Source organism: Candoia aspera, chromosome 2 (genome assembly GCF_035149785.1).
Source record: "Candoia aspera isolate rCanAsp1 chromosome 2, rCanAsp1.hap2, whole genome shotgun sequence".
Taxonomy (NCBI): Eukaryota; Metazoa; Chordata; class Lepidosauria; order Squamata; family Boidae; genus Candoia; species Candoia aspera.
Window position 1 is genome coordinate 128,125,464 of NC_086154.1, and position 22,768 is coordinate 128,148,231.

Sequence of the window (22,768 nt, forward strand, 5' to 3'; positions counted from 1 at the left end):
AGGGTGGGGGTCTGCTGGATCTCAGGGGGAGGGTGTTCCACAGGGCAGGGGCTGCTACTAAGAAGGAACGCTCCCTAGATGCCAACATTTGAGAGAAGGGGCCTGGAACAAGCCCACCCTACCCAATCTGGTGGGGCAGGAAGATGCCCTCACGGAGAGGTGGTCATGCAGATAACCTGACCTCCTGCCACACAGGGCTTTAACAGTGATAACTAGCACCTTGAATTGCACCCTGAAAGAAACTGGAAGCCAGTGCAGCTTGCACGGCAGTGTTACAATACGGGCAATCCAATAGGCACCCCAAAGTGTTCGTGCCACTGCATTTTGGACCAGTTGGGATTTCCGGATGGTCTTCAAGGTCAGCCCCCTGTAAAGTGCATTGCAGGAATAGGCACAATTGCAGCATGAGATGTATTTGCACAAAGGGCCCTCTAGCCACACTGCTCCCTGCTCCTTGAGCAGGAGCCACAAGTCCAGCAGGATCCAAAATTGCCCACCAGCTGTGTCTGGGGAAATGCTACTCCATCAAGAGTAAAAGATGATGCTTCCAGGATACCCAAACCCCAAAGCCACTCTGTCTTGCCAGGATTGAGTCTGAGCTGGTTCCTCCCTATCTAGACTTTCGCAGCCCCCAGCCAGTGAGTCAGCACCAGAATGGCATTGCTTCCTTGGCCAGGGGTGGAGGTTGTGTTGGAGGCTCATGTTGCCAAATGCCCTTGCCCAGCAGTTTCATGTAGATGTTAAAGTGAAGCAGTGAGAGACCTGAATCCAGAGGCACTCCACACAAGAGAGGCCTAGGGTCAGACTTCTTCCCCTCCCAACCAACACCAACCGAACAAGCTGCCTCCTCTCAACCCCCAAAGCTGGTCCAGAAGGATATAATGGTCAATGGTATTGAAAACTGCTGAGCGATCCAGGTGGGCCAGATGGTTGCACCACCCCTTCCCAAGCCCTCCAGATATCATCCACAAGCACAACCAATGTCATCTTGGTACTGCAACCTGGCCTGAAAAGGATACAGATAATCCACTTCATCCAGGGCCACTAAGATGAGCACTTAGACTAGACAAAAGTTGTCTAACATTGTTGAGTTCCAGGAGGGTCTCTTGAGAAGAGGGCACACCACTGCATGTTTCAGGTCAGGTGGCACTACCTCTCCCACTATGAGGACTCAACCACATGCCACCACCTGGGAGGCCTTAACCGGCCGGGGAGGCATGGGTCCAGAATGCAGGTGCCAAACTCAGAGCCCCAAGGACCCTGTCCATTTCCTCTGCATCAATCAGTTCAAGCTTTTCCTAGGTAACTGAGCTCAGACAAGCCTCAGGTACTTCACAGGATCTGCCCAGCCAGAGTCTAATTCCAAATGAAGCCAAGTGACTTTGTTTGATAGATGCTGAGAATATTTCTCACAGCAAACCCACAGAGGTTTCCCTGGCCCCTCCTTACCCAGAAAGGACCTGGTCACCTGAAACAGGGTCCATCAGTTGCACAGGGCATGCCGATCGAATAGAATCAATAGCTGAGCCCAACAGCCTAACTCCAAAATTAAATAGTTTAAGACTGCCTAATTAACGTCTCTCTTTCTAGGTGAAGGATTAGGGAAGGTAAATCAGCTCATATAATTGTGCAATGCCTAGTGCCTACCTCATTCCTCTCCACAAAAAAAAATCAACTTTAAATTCAATTTATTCCTGTGTTACTAAGGCCATGTTGTTGTTGTCGTTGTTGTTGTTGTTAGTTGCTATCAAGTTGTTTACGACTCATGGCGACCCTATGTATAACAGAATGAAATGCTGTTCCCATCTATTGTATTAAAAAAACTACAAAGCCAAAGCCTTTAATCCCAGTCTGACAAGATAGCAAACCCCTGAGGATCACACATAGTCCAGAGACTATCACTGGATCTAATTTGCACTTGCCCCTCTCCCCAAATTCTGCAACCAATCAACACAAGGGAATGCAAGCTTCAGTCAAGCTTTTTGCTGAGAATGGGAACGAGACTCTGGCTATCTCAGATGAAGCAGCGCAAACTCCAGGAGGTCACTGCCTGTGAATCCATGAAGATCATCAGCAACTCATTTCAAGGGCTTCTCTGCATTTAGTGGCTGAAAAGTTGTTGCTTTTTTTTAACCTCCTCCACTTCACCATTCTGTTCACAGGTTTGTATTTCGGGAACTAATGCAAATAGATATGCAGAGAGTTTCTTAATGTTTTCAAAGAATTATATACCAAACAGAATTATATACCAAACAAGATTGGCTAAAAAAAAAAAAAGAATGCTAGTGAAATAATACATGCTGTAATAACTCAACTCAACTTGCTCAAGGGAACGATGACATGGAACAAGCACCTTCCTTCCCATCTTCAACCCACCCATCCCCCTTGAAAAAGGTAGCTGTGCTCTTGGGGGATCCAGCAGTCATTTTAAAGCAAGGAAGACATAAACTTGTCCTTTTTCCTATCTTCTCCTTCCATCAATCACAGCATTCCTCTGTTGTCCCCCTCATCTTATTTTCCTTTTGGCCTGATGGGAGGCCTTTTTGAATCCAGGAAAGGTTCACCTCCATATCACTTGAGTTGTCTCTTTTTCATTTCTGTCACAAATCATTCTGAACAATCTCTGCAGTCCTGTGTATATTAGAAGCACAGAATTTAGAGGCAAGATTTATTCTATCTGCAATTCTGCATGGTTATCCTATTTATAACCGGTACAGCTTATGTCCAGCATTCTGAGTTCAGATGAGAGTTGAGAATTTCAATTCAATGTTATGTTCCTTCGGAAGTAGCCTCACTGGACAAAAGATATGATTTCGGGTAAGAAGCACACTGTATTTCCTTGAAGGGGAATCAACCCTGAATTTAAGATGATCCCACCTCCTTCACCAAAGGTGAAGGGTACAAAAAATAAAAATGAACTCAGGCAAAAATCCTATGCAACTTCCAGTTTCCTTATGTTTAGAATCTAGGATTGTTAACTCCAGCTGAAACCACTCTTGGAGATTCAGCTGCAGGTGTCTCTTTCACTTGCTCTCAAAATACCATCATCCTTTATTCCTGCCCAATCTAACTGTGCCAGATCAAACTTCTCTCCTCCTTGCCTCTACCACAACATCTGTCAGATCCTAGGATAAGACACTGTTTCTTTAAGAAGTTGTCAATGGGTGCAACCTATCTGCCTGTGCATGCTCCAATTTACCTTTCCCCCTTCAAATCTGGATTGCTGCACAGCCCTGGACACCAGTCCCAAATTACCTTCAGATCATCTGGAATGAAGACTTTGCGAGCTTTCTTAATCATCGGCTGGGGCTTGAGCTCCTCCTCAGAGAACTTGCGCTTGCGAGGGTCAAACATTTCCTGGCCAGGAATGCTAGAAAGAGCAAGATCGGCAGGGTCTGGTTCATACCCAACTGGAACCTGAATGGTGTCGGGATCAATAGGACTTGGCGTGTTTCGGTTTGTAGGCAAGATCTGACCTGAAGAAATCAAAGAAATGATGTTTTGAAACAGTAAAACAATAATATTGCTCAGCTAAGTAGCTTAACCCCCACAGACTATAATTGGTCACATTTCCACTTTCTTGTCTTCTAAGTAAATTAGTTCCTTCACCCCCTCTATGCAGGGAAGCAAGCCCTGGTCAGTTTGCAATATACTTTGCCTTCTCCCTACTTTCAACCGGATGCTCTCAAAGCCAGGCTCAGTGGACTGTCTGAGGACATAAAACCAAGCATTCTGCCACAGAGTGGCCAAGCCGATCCATTCAGGAAGCTCAGGAACACGGGCAGGAGGGCAACTGCCCTCTTCTACTACTGTTCTCTAGCAATTAGCATTAAGACATTCTGCCTTGGGGCCAAGGTGTAAAGCTACCAAGACTAGTATCAACTGATAAATATCCTACTATTACTACAATTCTTTGGTAGACCCTGGTGTTTATTTCCTAGAACAGCCTTTTAGAAAACTTAGATCGAGAAGCTTAGGTTTATACAAGTCTCCAACCAAGAAAGGCCTCGAGGACTGAATCAGAGAGGATTCCAGTTTACCTCTCCTGTTCTCACTTAATGAGCTATTGAGATGTTGGAATGGGAGCAGGGAGACCAGGTTCAGGCCCATCCTTAGCCAGGGAAGTTCCCTGGGTGAGTTTGGGTGGGGAATTCTCTCTCAACCCAGTCTACCTCACAGAGTAGTTATTGTGGCAAAAAATAAGAGGGAACACTATGTACTGTACATGGCTTCAAGCTGCTGAAAGAAAGATGGGCTATAACACAAACAAAATAAGCCAGAACCTTAACGTATGAGAAAGTAAGACCATATCCAGTAGCCCTGAGGATGCCACACACATGCCATCTGTTGGATGCACCAATACCCAGAACAGATTCCTCTTGTGAGTGTGATGCTTGGGGTGAGACAACTCAGCATGGCTCCATCCAGATTCACATATGGAAGTGAACAAGCTTTACTAAAGCTTGAATAAGGATTGAGAATGGCCAGGCATATGAGAAGACCAAGTCAGTGTGTACCTGCCCTGGGATGACTTCAAGTCCTAATTCTGAATATTGGCTGGCACTTCCCACAATATAGACCAATCACTGGAAGTCAGGGGCCTACTATATTATCCGGTGACAATTCATCATTAAAAAAACAGGAGCAGAGTAACACAGTAACATAGATCTCCTCTTTGCTTTATTTTGCAACCACTGCCCATATTCAGCCAACCCCACTGCATAAAATATTGCCTCAGTCCAGTAGTACTCACATACAGTAGCAGTTGCCAGGTAGTATGCAGCAGATCCAGAGTGGTTGATAAAGCTGGAGAGAAAGCAAGATTTCTCCCATTTTATTAAATGAATGTTTATAAAGTCTATATGCCACTTCAAATAAAGCCTGAAGTAGGAAAGTTGGACATGGAAATGCCCGATCAGCACCTGTTCTCTCTCTTGAACAGCTGATTGGTCATATTGACTGTTGGTGCACTGAGCCCTGAAAATCGGATTACATAAGGGAAGTTAGGATCTATTTGTGCGGCTCTTTCTCCATCCATACGCACATTTCCTCATCTTGCCTCCATATGCATTACAAGTGACACATCTCTGACCCTTATGTGCTTTGTTCTTTGTCAGCTGGGGTTTATGTTCCAAACAGAAAAATAATCTCAAGGGTGAGCCTCTCAAGTTGTTTGTTCTAGTACATTATGTACCGCTTTCCAAAATAACAGGACATTACAGGAGAAAGGGGTAAAGTTACGGGTAGAGGGAAAGTTGTCTTTGTAGGCCACAGACCAGTTGATTCAGTGGAGGTTGTGTCTTGTCTAATGCCTTCTATGAAGTAGTTGCAACAGCATTGGCTGACAGGAAGAGCTGGGAAGCACTGGGGAGAGGACAGGTGGATGAAAGGCACATTTCTCCCCATTTATTTTTTTTTACAAAAGGGGGAGGTCAAGGAATTCAGTTGTCATCTCTTGTACCAATAATAGAAAGTTTCCTTCTCACACTGTGGGCCAGAATGCTTGATGCCAAGGTGCTGAAAAGTGAGCACATCCTGTTGTAGTTTTGCTAACCGAACAGAGGATAATAGGGTAAAATCAAAAGGTGGCATTTGATGATAGGTTTAGCCTTGTTTACACATCTAATTTGTGGCTGATGCCAAGAAGCCTCCTCAGAGTTTGAGCAGTAAACTAAGAACTCTTGGTTCAAACACAGCAACCCACCCTCTCCTTCAGACTTTCTTCAAGAATATCCTTATAGTAATGGCTAGTGGGACATGTTTGATTGTATTCAGAGCACTCTGCATAAAGCTATGTTCAAAATGCATTATATATTGTAACCATCTACCAACAAATATGGAAGTTTTCATGCAACTGAGGCACTTCTTTCTCATGTGAGTGATATATGCAATATTGGCTGTGATATTCTGCAATGCTCTTTGAACGCATCACGTCTGAACTTGGCATGGAAACTCATAACCTATACCATTCTCATGCTCCAAGAATGTGGGATGTTTCCAAGAAGCTGCATTGCACCATTCCACATATTTCCCCTCAAGACCAAACCTGTGAATTCCCATGTAAACTTGCATTGAACTACACTCCATTATGTGCATTGCTACAGGACCTGAAAAAGATGACACTCCCCACTTTCACAGCTGTGTATACTGGTGTGTGCGTGTGCGTGTGTGCACACATGTGCATAAGCGGCAAGTAGGATCTTCCTTCCATCTGTGAATGAGAGATATTTCTCCTGATCTTTTTTCTTACATTTACTATTAAATACTGTGGTTCTTTGTGATATTTCTCTATCAGGGACAGGAACATAGCTTTGACAATAAGGTTGCTTAACAGCAGTCCCTCTATTAAGTGCTACAGCTCAATCCACTAACATGGTTTCCATGCATGGACAAATTATGTCCCTATCCAGTTCACAATGATACAAACATTTCTGCTGAACCTTTTGTGGGATCCATTCTTGTGTTTCAGTGTGGGATGCTTAAATTCTCTTCAGTCCAAGGTGGGTCAAAGGAGGACAGTGTAGAAAAGATCACATGTCTAGCAGAAGGAGCAGCAGAATAATCCTGCATCAGCAAACTGTGCAGCTGTGACAACACCCACTACAAGAGATGGTCAGCAGACCAGAAAGGCTGCAGGGTAGGATCAGCAGGATTTCTTCCTAAAGTTAAGGCAAATATTTGGTTCCACATTATAACTCCCTGAAGCTGCTATTCATGCTCACTTTTGATTCTAATTCTACCTTAATTAAGCAGATAAATTCAGCTGAAAGAAGGCTGATCCACCCACTGAAAATGAATATACAATCAACTGGATCCTCAGCAGATGAGAGTGTGCCACAACTTCATTACTTCTCCTGTATTAAGCTGGTTTTAAGACTATAGGGAAGGGAACTACAGGAAATATTATTGAAAGCAGAAAGTCCAATGGTGAAATTTAAGCAAAATACCACCTTGCAATACACTGCATCTTCCCTCCTGCCTCCTGTATTTAAAATGACGGTAGTTCTTATTGTTATATTTAACCTAAAGATAACCACTGATTCCTAGTGCCCTTCATTACTTAAGCCACTAAACCTGAGGCAAATCAAAAGATTAGCACAACTAATGAAAGAAATTTCAATAAGCTACTGGCTTTGTCCAATCCTGAATCCAATTATGTTGAGTCACTGTATGATCATCTGCCCAGATCTGGTAGGAACTCCTAGTTTTTCATAGGCACACTCAACTGTGTCCATGTTCTGGACTTCATCCTTAGTGATTGGGCATGTGTATACATACAAAACTACAAATGTATATATACAGATACAGATGTAAAACAGCCTTTATTTAGCCAATAAATGCCCGTTCAATAAACAGTCATGTCTTCCAAGATGAAGTAGATCAGTTTACACTGTATTGTTGCAGAAGTATTTCTAAGGATAAGTGTTTAGATGAAGCAAATGCTTTATCTCATGAGAAGACCTCCCAATGCAAAAGACTGAAGGGATCCTGGTGGGACAAAGAGAATTAAGATACACATGGAGAAAATTCTGTGACATGCTGGCTAGAAATTGTAACCTGACACATCTGGAGAACCAACAAAGCCTGGATGAGTGACATTTAAGGAATCAGGGATTTCAACTCTACTTCCTAACAAGCTGGAGAATTATATCACTGGAAGGAAGAGTAATGAATTGGGGAAGTGGTCCCCAAATGCTTAAGACTATATATGGAAAGAGATAGGAGACAAACTGCATCAGTTCTCACCTTTAAACCCACGCACCTCCCATGTAAAAAGAAAACAAAATTGTGCCACTGATTTTCAGTATGATATGGCTGCAGTTCTGCAGCACAAATCTGGGAATTTTGGGAAGAGTTCTTGGGAAGGGGTTAAGGGTGGGGATGGGATTTGCGACTTCCATGCCCACCCTTAAGTTTAGGTAAAGGTAAAGGTTTCCCTTGACATTAAGTCCAGTCGTGTCCGACTCTAGGGGGCGGTGCTCATCTCCGTTTCAAAGCCGAAGAGCCGGCGTTTGTCAGTAGACACTTCCTCCGTGGTCATGTGGCCGGCATGACTACATGGAACACTGTTACCTGCCCGCCGAAGCAGTACCTATTAATCTACTCACATTGGCATGTTTTCAAACTGCTAGGTTGGCAGGAGCTGGGACTAGCAACGGGAGCTCACCCCGTCACGCAGATTCGAACCGCTGACCTTCCGATCGGCAAGCTCAGCAGCTCAGCAGTTTAACCCGCAGCGCCACCATGTCCCCCCTTAAGTTTACAATAATAATAATAATAATAATAATAATAATAATAATAATAAGCTCGTACCACCCAAAATGGGCCATTTTGTCACCAAATTTATTCAGTGGGATCTCAGAATGCTTATAAATGAAGTCACAGGCAACCTATGGACTATCACCCATGCTATAGGGGTACTATGTAAACTTAATACTCGTCTAACCTGCCATCTTTTCAGTCATTGTAATATGAACTGTTGCATCAATCGTTATTCATGCCATTCTTGAACGGAGGGAAACGGATTGCCCCGGGTCCATCTTTTATAGGGTTACCAAGTCATCTTGACCCTGGCAAGATATGGCCTCCTTTAAAAGAAAAATGCCAGGAAGATTTTACAGCAAGGCAAAAAGAAGGCAGTTTGGGATTTATTGGTCAATCTCTTGTGTGATTTGTAGTATGGTAGATTAGTAAGGATTTCTGACTCACAAATATTTAACAATAGCAGTGACTAAATGCTCATCCTCCCCACCGTAAATTATACTGCATAACTGAAGGAAGACCAAGGTAACCAGGAGTGGAATTTTTCCACTGGAGGATATTCAGTATTCTTCAATTCAAGGCATATGACTTTTGTGCCAGGCCTTTGTGATTATAGTGGGAACTCTTGAAAAACAATGAGGTCAATTCTGCTAGTCTGAAGTCCGCCAATCCCCAAACATTCAATTATGTTGGGCCGACAGGAATCAGCCTGTGTTTGTGGTAACTCTGCAAACGTTTGCATGGAACACACACACACACACACACACAAATATACTTACCCACCCACATACAAACATATACCTATAAAACAGTGAAAAACAGCCTAACAAAATATCCATCAACCCAAGCAGAAATTGTTTAAAAAAAATACTGCAGAGTAATCTTTAGTATTGCTAGTATTGGCCACAATTCATCCAAAAGTGACTGTAATGCTATTCAGCTCAGTGGGATTTGCTTCTGATTCAACATTTTTGGGGCAGAATCACCTCTAATGGCAAACCTGGGTTTGGCCACTTGTACTACAGGCTTGCATTTATGAGCTTTTTGCACAATCTCCCTTGGGTTTCCAGATTGTTTTCCTGTTGTTCACACAAATTAATCTGCCATTACATCCAAACTCTACAAATGTACTTTATATAAACCCTATTTTTCTGTGTTCAGATGCCAATAGCAAATTATGGCTTGTATGAATGAGAAAGAATTGCAGCATATCAGGAGAGGATGGAAAGGAGAGAGCATGAGCTGGAGGGTGGGGATATGAAGTCATTTTTTTTTTATTCCATCTAAACTGAGCCATACGATGGTGCTGCTGGTCCTATTTCTTGTGCTAAGAGACAGCTAACCACATGCTTTATTTTCCACCTAAAATCATCAGGATTAAGTTTATCTTTAGCTACTTTGGGTTCATTCATTGGATTAATTTAGAAAGAAAATATAACAAGACAGGTGGGCTAGTCACTCTCCTTCAAGGGAAGCTTTTTAAAAATGTTGAATACTTAATGCTGGAAAAACGTTCTGGGTAACTGAAAGGTTTGCTTCTAGCATTTTGGATGTTAGCTGGCAGAGTTAAAAAAACAGACCTTACTGCTCCATGGTTCTGTGGCACAGCCCCAGCCGGCCTATTTAGACTTTGCCCTGATTTGGGTAGAAACTTTTAGAAAGTTTTTAAAAATGGGCATGTGGGATGAGTCATCGCTTGGGTGCTTTTTCTGTTCCCTACGGAACAGGATTTGCCAAATCCCTCTGGTGTTTTTGTACCACACCCCTGTGCCCTAATTTCAAAGAATGTCAGGGCTGCTTTCTACCCTTCCTACTTACCTTTGACGCAAAAGAAAGTGGCTACAATAGCTAACCTCCATGTGTAGCTAAAAGTTCTTGGCATGCTCATTATAGGAACACCTCAAATGGAAACCAACAGATCGTAACAATCGTGGTAAATTGTGGGATGGATTGTTGTTGTTGTTTGTTTTGAGCCAAGTTCAAATCAGCGCTCAGCCATGAAACCTATCGGTTGTATGTAAGCAAGGCCCTTTCTATTGGCATTCTATGCCTTACAAGACTGGTGTAGAACTAATACATACCCTGCTCTTGACTCCTAGGAAGGAGAGTGAAGTATAAATGGGATCCCTAGAATCCTACATAATCCCTTCAGTTTTGTTATTCCACAGATGAGTCAAGGCAGAGCAAGTGATTAAGAGCAGATGTGAACGGAAATTTGCAAACTATCTGTTCCTTCGTCTCATGTGTTGTTTTCCCCAACAAATACACTAATGTCCTGAAGAAACATATACACAGCTGCAATCTCTGCTGGTTTGCGAAGTACTAAGGAAGCAATGTGAGCTTCTCTCCAGCAGGAGGAGCATTTTCCATGCCATATTTTTCCTCCAAAGAAAGTCTGTGGTTTTTGTTGTTGTTTTACTTAGTTTTTACTGAGGCCTCTCCTCCAATCTTGGTGCTTTCGAGTGTCTTTCAGATTTTGGTGCTTGAAAATATGTCAATATGCTGGGTACTGAAGGAACACTCACCTGCTTCTTTAGTCAAGACACTGATCAACTGGAATGCCCAGCCCTCAGCCCTCCCTTTGACCAGCACTGCCCTAAGCAACTGAAAGACAACAGGCCTCTTATTCTTCCTGCCAGCTTCCCTTCCAAACCTGAAGAATCCATTATAAGAACAAATACTGTAAAGGCTTCCTTTGACGGACTTTGCTAAACATTTGTTAGATCAAGCTTGATTTGTTGACTAGGCCACAAGTGGCTGGGTTCACACACCACACTAAAATATAAATCATGGTTCACCAGCCACAGTGGTTAGGTTCTCCAAACAATCTCCACCCAAAACAAACACATTATGGGTTAGTGCAGTGTGAATTCAACCACCGTTTGCTCTACTGGTATGAAATACGTTGAACAGAACTAAGTCTTCTGTTCGCTACCTCTAAAACTGGTATCGCAGGGCTGGGAAAGATGCAGAAAAGGGCAACCAAGGTGACCCAAAAGAAGAGGCAACTCTCCTCAGAGGAATAATAGTTGGGACTCTTTAGCTTAGAAAAGGAGGGAAATGGTACTGCTTTATACAATAACGCCCACATGTGAAGGCAGCAGGTAAAAGGCAGCTCATTTTATGGAACCTGAGATCATCCAATGAAGCTGAGTGAGTGGAGATTCAGACTGATGAAAGACAATATTTCGTCATACAGTGGATAACTAAACCAAGGAATTCAGACTACCTGAGGTGCTAAAAAAGAAAAAAACAACAACAATTCAGACAATTCTGGAAATTCATAGAAAAGAAAGCTATCAATAATTGTTAGTCTTCTTGCCTATAGACTAATCATTAAATCAAATGGCAGCATGCTCTAATATCAATTGCTAGAGAGCAATAACAGAAGAGATCTCATGTTCTACTTATGAGCTTCCTGAATGCATAGACTAGATGGGGTTAGCAGAGTTCCTATGCACGGTACACAGCCATCACAACTGGCAGTCCATGCAATACGAGGTCACTAAGACCTAAGGAGTTCCTCTACTCCCACTCATTGACTTTTGCATAAGGAGCAAACAAACATAGCACCCTCTCTCTCTCTTCTCTCTCATATATTGGGACCTGTTACTTAGGAAGAGGGCAAGAAGAAATGTGCAGTTGCTACTTCTGGAAACAGTTAGCAACTTCAGTAATATCTAATTCTAACAGCAAATACTGGAGCACCACAAAGTCAAGTGAAGCATTCTAATATGGGCAAGGCATGCAAGAAAGTGTAATTAGCTTTAGGAATTCTGACATGTATCACTCACAGACATACGTCCTGAGCTGTCTTCGTAACTTTTTCAGAAATGGCTTGCCATTGACTTTTTCCTAGGGATGAGACAGTGTGACTGGCCCAAAGTCACAAGAACGCTTGATAGCAAATGGGCCCTAACGCTGTTGTGATCTGGTGTATAATGACTTGGAAGTAAGTCATACTGCACTCTGTGGGCTTCCTTTCAAATAAATGTGCAGATTTACAAACAAATATATGGCACTGTATGAAGAGCATTATGTTTGTTGTAGAAAACCGTAGGTTTATAATCAATTATTTCACCTGATGGCATGAGATCACTCAGAGACCAACAGAATATTCTACTCTATAGCAATGTTTATGATAAAGAATTTTGCTGTATTTATATGTGTCAGAAAAGAAAACAGATTAACTACAGTTCAAATTAAAGGCGTGAAAGGGTTATGCTTGTCTCTACACACATGTGTGTGTCCATTCTGAAGTTCTTCTGGCAATGTACCTGTCTGATGGGCTCAGGAAATCTGCAAGATCTGCTGTTTTGAAACTCAATCTATGACCTATTTTCATGATGTAGGTGTGTTGCCATAGCAACTGTCATATAACATCACTTCTGCTTGTCTTTCCCAGAGAGAGACCAACCAATCTCAGGTAATTTTTTTTTTAAATCACCTATTTAAAAAATACCAGGAATTTTAAAAAACTATTTAAGGAGTGTTGTTGTTTATTCGTTTAGTCGCTTCCGACTCTTCGTGACTTCATGGACCAGCCCACGCCAGAGCTTCCTGTCGGTCGTCAACACCCCCAGCTCCCCCAGGGACGAGTCCGTCACCTCTAGAATATCATCCATCCATCTTGCCCTTGGTCGGCCCCTCTTCCTTTTGCCTTCCACTCTCCCTAGCATCAGCATCTTCTCCAGGGTGTCCTGTCTTCTCACGATGTGGCCAAAGTATTTCAGTTTTGCCTTTAATATCATTCCCTCAAGTGAGCAGTCTGGCTTTATTTCCTGGAGGATGGACTGGTTGGATCTTCTTGCAGTCCAAGGCACTCTCAGAATTTTCCTCCAACACCACAGTTCAAAAGCATCGATCTTCCTTCGCTCAGCCTTCCTTATGGACCAGCTCTCGCAGCCATATGTTACTACAGGGAACACCATTGCTTTAACTATGCGGGCCTTTGTTGTCAGTGTGATGTCTCTGCTCTTAACTATTTTATCGAGATTTGTCATTGCTCTTCTTCCAAGGATTAAGCGTCTTCTGATTTCCTGACTGCAGTCAGCATCTGCAGTCATCTTCGCACCTAGGAATATAAAGTCTTTCACTGCTTCTACATTTTCTCCCTCTATTTGCCAGTTATCAATCAAGCTGGTTGCCATAATCTTGGTTTTTTTGAGGTTTAGCTGCAAGCCAGCTTTTGCACTTTCTTCTTTCACCTTCATCATAAGGCTCCTCAGTTCCTCTTCACTTTCAGCCATCAAAGTGGTATCATCTGCATATCTGAGATTGTTAATGTTTCTTCCAGAGATTTTAACTCCAGCCTTGGATTCCTCAAGGCCAGCTTGTCGCATGATGTGTTCTGCATACAAGTTGAATAGGTAGGGTGAGAGTATACAGCCCTGCCGTACTCCTTTCCCAATCTTAAACCAGTCTGTTGTTCCGTGGTCTGTTCTTACTGTTGCTACTTGGTCGTTATACAGATTCTTCAGGAGGCATACAAGATGACTTGGTATCCCCATACCACTAAGAACTTGCCACAATTTGTTATGGTCCACACAGTCAAAGGCTTTAGAATAGTCAATAAAACAGAAATAGATGTTTTTCTGAAACTCCCTGGCTTTTTCCATTATCCAGCGGATATTGGCAATTTGGTCTCTAGTTCCTCTGCCTTTTCTAAACCCAGCTTGTACGTCTGGCAATTCTCGCTCCATGAACTGCTGAAGTCTACCTTGCAGGATCTTGAGCATTACCTTACTGGCATGTGAAATGAGTGCCACTGTTCGATAGTTTGAACATTCTTTAGTGTTTCCCTTTTTTGGTATGGGGATATAAGTTGATTTTTTCCAGTCTGATGGCCATTCTTGTGTTTTCCAAATTTGCTGGCATATAGCATGCATTACCTTGACAGCATCATCTTGCAAGATTTTGAACAGTTCAGCTGGGATGCCGTCGTCTCCTGTTGCCTTGTTATTAGCAATGCTTCTTAAGGCCCACTCAACCTCACTCTTCAGGATGTCTGGCTCTAGCTCACCGACCACACTGTCAAAGCTATCCCCGATATTGTTATCCTTCCTATACAGGTTTTCTGTATATTCTTGCCACCTTTTCTTGATCTCTTCTTCTTCTGTTAGGTCCTTGCCATCTTTGTTTTTGATCATACCCATTTTTGCCTGGAATTTACCTCCGATGTTTCTAATTTTCTGGAAGAGGTCTCTTGTCCTTCCTATTCTATTGTCTTCTTCCACTTCCGCGCATTGCTTCTTTAAAAATAATTCCTTATCTCTTCTGGCTAACCTCTGGAATTTTGCATTTAATTGGGCATATCTCCCCCTATCACTGTTGCCTTTTGCTTTCCTTCTTTCTTGGGCTACTTCTAGTGTCTCAGCAGACAGCCATTTTGCCTTCTTGGTTTTCTCTTTCTTTGGGATGTATTTTGTTGCCGCCTCCTGAACAATGCTGCCAACTTCTGTCCAGAGTTCTTCCGGGACCCTATCTACTAAGTCCAGTCCCTTAAATCGATTCCTCACCTCCACTGCATATTCCTTAGGAATATTAGTGAGCTCATATCTAGCTGATCTGTGGGTCTTCCCTAATGTCTTGAGTCTGATCCTAAATTGTGCAAGAAGAAGTTTGTGATCTGAACTACAGTCAGCTCCAGGCCTTGTTTTTACCGACTGTACAGATGTCCGCCACCTTTGGCTGCAAAGGATGTAATCAATCTGATTTCGGTGTTGTCCATCTGGTGAAGTCCATGTATAAAGCCGTCTCTTAGGTTGTTGGAAGAGAGTGTTTGTTATGCAGAGTGAATTGTCTTGGCAAAATTCTATCAGCCTGTGTCCTGCTTCGTTTTGTTCTCCCAGGCCATACTTACCTGTAATTCGAGGTGTCATTTGACTGCCCACCTTAGCATTCCAGTCTCCTGTGATGAAAATAACATCTCTTTTAGGCGTGTTGTCCAGTAGGTGCTGCAGATCCTCATAGAACTGCTCTACTTCAGCTTCTTCAGCATTTGTGGTTGGGGCGTATATTTGGATCACTGTGATGTTAGATGGAGTAGTTAGACTGTGATGTTAGATGGAGTAGATTTAAGGAGTAGTTTCCCCCAAACTAGTGTCTTCTTGATACAATAGAACAAAGGCCATACTGGCTAGGAACTCTAGAAGTTGTAGTTCCATTACATCTCAAAGCAGCAAGGTTTAGAAATACTGATCTAATATAAATGTTTACACACACACACACACACACACCACTTCTCTTCCTCTGTATGTTTTTCCCCTTTCTGTGTTGCTTAGGAAACTGTAAAGTCAGCATTTATAGGAAGATGGTTTGTGCCTGGATTGTATATCCTGTCCTTCCAAGAAAATGCAACTTTATATATTCATGCAGGCCAGGAGACAGGAAGAAAAATTACTGGTTCAATTCATGGGTGGGCGGGCAGGTAGGTAGGTAGGAAGGAAAGAAGGAAGGAAGGACAGACCTTGTGCTTGCTATATTTGTGTCCATACAGTTCACATTGCTCACAAACCATCCAGGCTGTGTTACACACCTACATTAAATAAGACGTTTAGTTTCATTGCATATGGCTGCAACAATGTACTTCTACACACACACACACACACACACACACACAATGTTTTTATCGAAGCAAGTCCCTGCACCCAATTTCTCATCACAAACTTCCTATCAAAGGGGTGTCTGTCTTCTTCACATTGACAGATGGGATGGGTGGTGGATCTTATTTTTGAAAAGGATCTTGGAAGACAGCCTCCCCGGCTGACACATTTCTCCCTCCCTTGCCTTCTGTCCCCATAGGCAAAGACTCCTCCCACCATTTTCTCCATACAGTACCTGACTGCAGATGAAGGGGAGATAAAGTGTATTGGAGACTTGCCTCAGTGCCCCCCCTGCAAACTGTTCCTTTTACTAAGACACCCTATTTTATACACACAGAGGGAAGACACTCTTATTTTAACTGAACTCTGGAAGATCTGGGAGTAAAGGAAACAGAATAGGAGGTTTCAAAAAGACTGCTGGTTTGACTGTGTGGGAATTTCACTTCTTCCAGCTATGACCAATACTGGAATGGAGAGGACACATCCATCAAGAAGGATCCAATTAGTATCCCAGCCTAAGATCGCTAACTGTAGAAGATCTCAGTGAGCTGGCACATAATTGCAATGATTAGGGAGGTCTTTGCATACTTTCTAGAACAGGGGTGTCTTATCCCAGAATCTTACAGTCACAAGGGGCCATTTAGGCCACTGAGTGCTTGCCTCGGCAGAGTGGAAGGACATGGACATATTATTCCATGCCCTCTGCTCTGCAATGATAGACAAGGGGTCATGGCCTTCTTCTGTCTGATACTTTAAGCACTTGAAGGCTATAGCATTTCCTGCCATCTTATCTTCTCACGGCTAAATATATTTAGCTTGCTCTTCTTTACATTACGTCTAGAAATGATGCTCTCTCCATACAGTGTCTCCTTGGGATGGAGCACCACTTTTCTACCTGACAATTCTAAAAGTGCCTTATGGATCTACTCAAAAACTGAATTATACACTACAACACTAGGGAAGGAAGGAGTTAGGGAACGAGTCTGCCCCACAACTGCTTTGCCCCACCCATACACTCATTTTTGCTATTCCATTTAACACTGCAGCAAACCAGGACTGATTCACACACATCTACCTGCATGAGTGAACATGTCATTTCTTGATGATGAAATACAGGTTTCTTTGCAGCCCAGCTCTCTGAAAATATATTCAGAAGACCATTTAAGGTGCATCTCTTTCTGGCCTGGTAAAACCCATGAAACCATCTTATTGTTCTACCACTTTATTCTGCTTTATGAGAAGACCAGTCTGAGGTGCTTTATGTTTAAGGTAGCAGGGAGAAAATAGGAAAGCTGTGCTTTATGCAAGCACACTGCCATTTGATGCTGCCATTCCTGGATGTTGAATATGCTTGCATGTGAACTCACTTCAGCTCAGCTCTGAATAAACATTAGCAGAATCATTTATTAACTCATTCAGTCATATCAATAACAGGAGAAAGAGCAGCTTTGATTATTAAAACATGTATAATACCACACCTTCTGATTAATTCTCATCCAAAATCTATGATTAATATATCCAGAAACCCAAGGCTGTGTCAAGGATTGGCAGGAGGGGAGCAACTTTAGCCAACAGTGATCTCACAGCCAAGGCATCACCGGACCAGGCTCAAGTTTACAAGTTTGAAATTTGGCATGTAGATGGCTTGTGCCAAATATATTTATATCTCTTTCCTCTGAAGTACTTCCAGATCCAAGCCAAAGGGGGGAACCCTGACATCTGAGCTTCTTAAATCCCACTTTTAAATGAATGAGCCTCTGGCAAGGTCTGGCTACAACCTCTCCCAATCTAAAAAGAGACACTGTGCCTTTAGATATGTGCATAAGAAGTCTGCTCACTTCCCATTTGTTCTAATGGTTATGGTAACCAGGCTGGCAAATCTAAACATTTCAGAACTCTATAGCAGTCACTGAAGAGGGAATACAATACATGGAACTAATGTTTCTTTCCCCTTCTTTCCACTGAGTCTTCCACGACTTAGCCCTGGAGTATGCCAAGAACAAGTACTCAGTTTGTCCCTGTCTGCAGCCAAGGTCAAACAGTAAACTTGGAGATGCAGAGAAGGTACCTTACGTGCTAATTCCAAGATTAATGAAACAATTATTCCAAAGTAGATGCAGATCTTGTGTGATTACGCCTTACTTCTACACCCACACACCCATAGCCACCTACTACCAGCAGTTGTCACCTGACCTCCTTGAAAAACAAGGCAACTGTGTGGACAAATGTGATCTGTAAAGAAACCCGATGCATTCCACTGTGTGCTGTGGCTTAAAGGAATGAGAAAACTCCAAACACACACCTGGCATATCTCACATCAGTGCATGTGATTGGGCCTCACTTCATTCCTGTGATCTATGTCAGTCAGACCAAGAAAATATCTGTGAGACCAAGAAAATATTATGCTGTGACAGATATCTATCTCTTTGACCTCCCTTCTTTGTTTCTGAGCATTCTAGTATGCAACCACTGCCCTCTTATCTCCCCTTCTAATTCAGGACCTCAAGAGATGCTATCATGCCCTAAATACTGATTCTTCCTCAATCTTTTTGGTGGCAATCCACTCTGAATGTTTCTTTTAAAAGATAAGCTAAATCAACTTATGGGCAGGTAATATGTGCCCATGCATACTTCCCTTGGTACCAACCAGGGTCTCTGCTCCATCTGACTTTTCAAAAGGGGGCAGAAATGTAGGCAGGTAGATAAAGAGAAAACTGGTATATTATAAATGCAAAGTGCTAGCATCTAGCTTTTTTTTTTCCTCCTAAAAATGCCTCTGGGTCCTACCTAGGTCCAATAAGCCTTTCCAGAATATGAAAAAAGATGGGTCTGCAGCCCAGTACTTTGACAGAAGGGTGCTCATCTGCCCCAAAATACACTGAGAAATTAGAGGGCTGTCAAACAGTAACTTCATCAGTTTACTTTTGCTAAAGGAGTACTTTGTCCTTAGTTATGTCCATGATGGCAGCCATTCTGAAAACACCTCATCACAACTACATTATCAGAGAACCCACTAGATCCAAAAAGTTGCTTAATCACATGCTACTTCTTAACCTCTGTATGGGAAACCAAAGTCCTACGTGGATAACTCCACACATGGGAGCAAGGCTAAACAATCCTTCCCCTTGCTTCTGAGATCTCTCCCTGAATTAAACATATCCCCCATTCACCTTCTTTCCTCTGAGTAAAACACTAATTCTTCACAGATTTCACTTCAAATCCTTTATCCTAGCATTCTCCACTCTATTTTTGTCTTTCAAACAAAACAAAACAAAACAGAACAAAACATTTGTTTGCTTTAATGTTCTGTCTCAACTATCTTGGAAGATTTATTGGTATTCCATATGCAAACGGTGTCTGCTAGTAAGGATTCAGAGAAATTGTACCACATGTTGTTATTGTCTGGGTTTTACAGATATGAAAGAATCAGATGTATTATTCCTTTGCACCCTTTTTAGGAAGGAGACATATGGCAATGTATATATACAATCTTATGTAATTGAATCAGTTGCAGTATCTATATTCTGTGTTATTCATATGAAATTCTTACACAACTGTTCAATGTGTAGGCAATCTATTTTGCTCTATTAATCAGCCCTGCTGTATTTCCCTTAGCCTTCATTGAATGAAATTAAATATTTGGAATTTGATGACCAGGGGGACAATTAACGAACTGAAAAGGAAGAGGAGAAAGGAATTAATCTCTTTTTAAAAAAAAGAGTGGATTAATCTCTGGGAGAAGCACCATTTCACTTTCTGCTTAGCTAGAAATTAAGCTAATAGAAACTTGTCTGATGAGTTTTAGCAGCTAGAACAGATCATCTGAGGGCACTTATGGAGAAAGTATGGAGTGGTTGATTACAAAATGCCTTTTCTGTTGAAGAATTCAAAGTAGAGGTTTGCTTTTTAAAAAAATCATGGCATATAAATTGGTCTAGCATTTGTTATAAGATTTTCAAAGGCACTTTAATGATAAAACAGCTATAAAATAAAACTTGTGGAGAGCAGATTGTATGTGATTGTTCATTAGAAACACCTACATTTCTGGCCCATTCAGGTTGCAGACTATGATTGTCAGCAATGGGTGGCATTATGTATTAGATTAAAAAGCAACAGTTCTGCTTTACTAGAATCTCCATATGCCTGGATTTCTTTGAAGATTCTGAAAGCTCCCACCATTCGGGAGATAACCTAACAACCTAACATAAATAAAATGTCTGAAACTTCTATGACTGGAAAACAATCAGTGAAAGTCAACCAGCTAGACTCCCCTGGAGCCCCCCCCCCCAACACTATCCCTTCTTGCTGTTGTTGCAAACAGACACTTTTTTAAAAGAAAAGGGAAGGTTTAGGAAGTCTTTCATAAGCTTCCAAACAGATACCAAGACATTTTGCTGCCTTTAGCAGAGCAGCGACTCTCACCAGTCAAGCTTATGGCCAAGAGAATAAGTTTGCCATCTGAGACATAAGGGCTTCACCCCAGAGAGACCAAATCTGCGACATGATTTGGAGATATTTCTTGATTTGAGTGTAGGAACTCATTTGTAAGGAAGGAAGTAAAGAATTTGGCACCAATTAGTTTTTACTCATTATTTGGATGCATTTTCCCTCAGGGGCAAACACCCCTATGGCTTCAATTCCTAATGCATTGTTATGCTGAAATAGAAATACAGAAATAACTTTTGAGCAATGTGCAACTTCCTCTCTAGAGTGTTCCCTTTTTAGTCATTTCAAGAATGATAATCCTAAACTTTAGTATTGGTACTAATACTGTTTTGGACAAAATACAATAGTATAAACAAGGTAGGCAACTCTGGCTCACCGAAAAACGTGACTGTATGTTTGCTTGCCATTTTGAAATACAAAACACAAAAAAAGTAAAGTGTAAGGCTTAAAATGGTCTTCTCAAACAAAGAATTTCATCAAACTCCTCCCAAAATCCTGTTCCACCCACACCCTACTTTGTACTTAGCACTCCCCCAAAAATGTTAGGAGTGTCCCTTGACCACAAAAATGTTGCCTGTCCCAGCATAGTGTTTAAAATATATCATTTATAAATATCCTCAACAGGGTCTTAAAATTCACAGCTTTTTTCTTCCGTCAATTAAACCTTGTTGAAAACCTTGCCTTCCCCACATGAAATGCTGTTCCCACCACCACAGAAAGTTATATCAAGTAATACGACAAACGTGGAACATTTTTCTATCGCTAACAAGGGATTATTCCCTCTAAGATATATCTCTTGCTTTAACCCACTTGGGCCTGTATTACTTGGAACCTCCCAAACTTACTGGCTTACTGTCCCTATCCCTCTAAATCACCCTTGCCTGTCTTTTTTATTTTGCTTATTGTTTAGAAGTAAAATGCAGACATCTCTATTCCTCCAATTTACTTGCGATATAGCTTCAATTCGTCGCCAGCTCTTTACCATTTTTCCCCACCACCTGGTTTTCTTCAGACTCAGTTGTGAACTCATCTCTTTGACCTTGCAATTTCTTGGCTAACCTCTCTCGCATTATTTTATCTTCCTTCCCAAGTATTATATTTCTTTGGAGCTCTTTCTTCCTTAGTAGCAGTTTGCCTCAGTTTCCTGTCTCCTTGGCCCTTCTATTCAAACTTCCTCTTCTTCGTCTAGTCTTCTATCAGATTCCTCTTACTAAGTCTGCACCCTTCTTCTACTGGGCTCCAAATCCCTTATTCTTGTAAACATCATTTACATAGACCTCATCAGGTTTTAAATTTAAGCTAAAGTGACCATTTCACTTTCTCTCAAAGAGGTGAGCAAGAACTGCAAACATTCTGACAGCTTATTCCCCAAACTGTTGGGATATTCATGATCATTCTGTACAATATGAATAAATTGTTGATATAAGATGGAGAGATCTGAGCATAACTTTTTCTTTGAAAACAATTAAGCTTTGATTTGATCATGCCCAAGGTTTTGAAGGAACATGAATTAAATAATATTTTAAAGGGAAATAAGGTTCCTTATTATCATTCTATTTTTTGTTATTTAAGAGGGAGTGTCAGGGTTATCTAGCCCAAATGGCAGCATCATTCTGAGATGCCTTAATCTAAATTCTCACACAAAGTAGGGACTGCACTCAAGTGCCTCAGTGGCTCTTTTCATCTCTCTGATTGTAAATTGGAAGTATTAGCAATTTTGGGGAAAGAGCAGATGCAAATGTATAAAAAATATTTTTAAAAACCTCTCCCAAATAGTCCAATGTGAACTGAAAATACTCGGTGGTCCCAGAATACTGACTGACAATTGGGATTAGAAGGAAAAGAAAATTCTGTGGGTGACACAATTAACAACATACTGGTGGTGACATCTGAACTGCATTCTAACATCAGAGCAAATGTCTGCATGGTTAAATAAATAAACCTTCTATCTCCTGCCCCAAGATCAAAATTTTCTACAGTTCTAAAATCAAATCCTCTAATATGTTTACATGAACTGGGTTGGATACAAACAGCTCTGGGAGTAAACTAAATAGAGTAGAATGAAAAAGAATTTTCCAATAATAAATCCTTGTTCTGACAGCAAATCTTTGTTTTCTGTAGACACTGGTTAGTATTTCTACAAGCAATCTAGCACTACTTATACTTAAAGCAAAAACAAACAAGTACTTTAAAAGGACAGCAGCCCCACACTCAGCAGCAAAGAAAGATGGTCTTGAGTGGCTATTTTGGGGGCTAAAGCAAAACCTTTTGTATGTAAGTTTGATGTTGGTTTTGATCTAAAATATAACAAGAATTAAGGGAAGGAAGGAAGGCCAAATTGCTTAAGCGTCCCCACAGTTTATGGCTTTTGGTCTAAAGTTCTTGGAAAGGGTATCTATATGGTGCCTATATTGGAAAAATTGCAGTGCTTGTTAATTGCCTATTGATACACTCTA

General features: G+C 41.7%; 1 protein-coding gene across 2 annotated transcripts in view; it reads right to left on the reverse strand.

The window, feature by feature from the left end:
- Window positions 1-22,768, reverse strand: part of HLF (HLF transcription factor, PAR bZIP family member) — an 81,190-nt gene that overhangs the window by 7,290 nt on the left and 51,132 nt on the right. For both annotated transcript variants that reach the window (XM_063293606.1, XM_063293604.1), the window contains exon 3: window positions 3,256-3,476. In XM_063293606.1, the coding sequence (XP_063149676.1) occupies window positions 3,256-3,476 (221 nt within the window). The remainder of the gene's footprint in view (window positions 1-3,255; window positions 3,477-22,768) is intronic.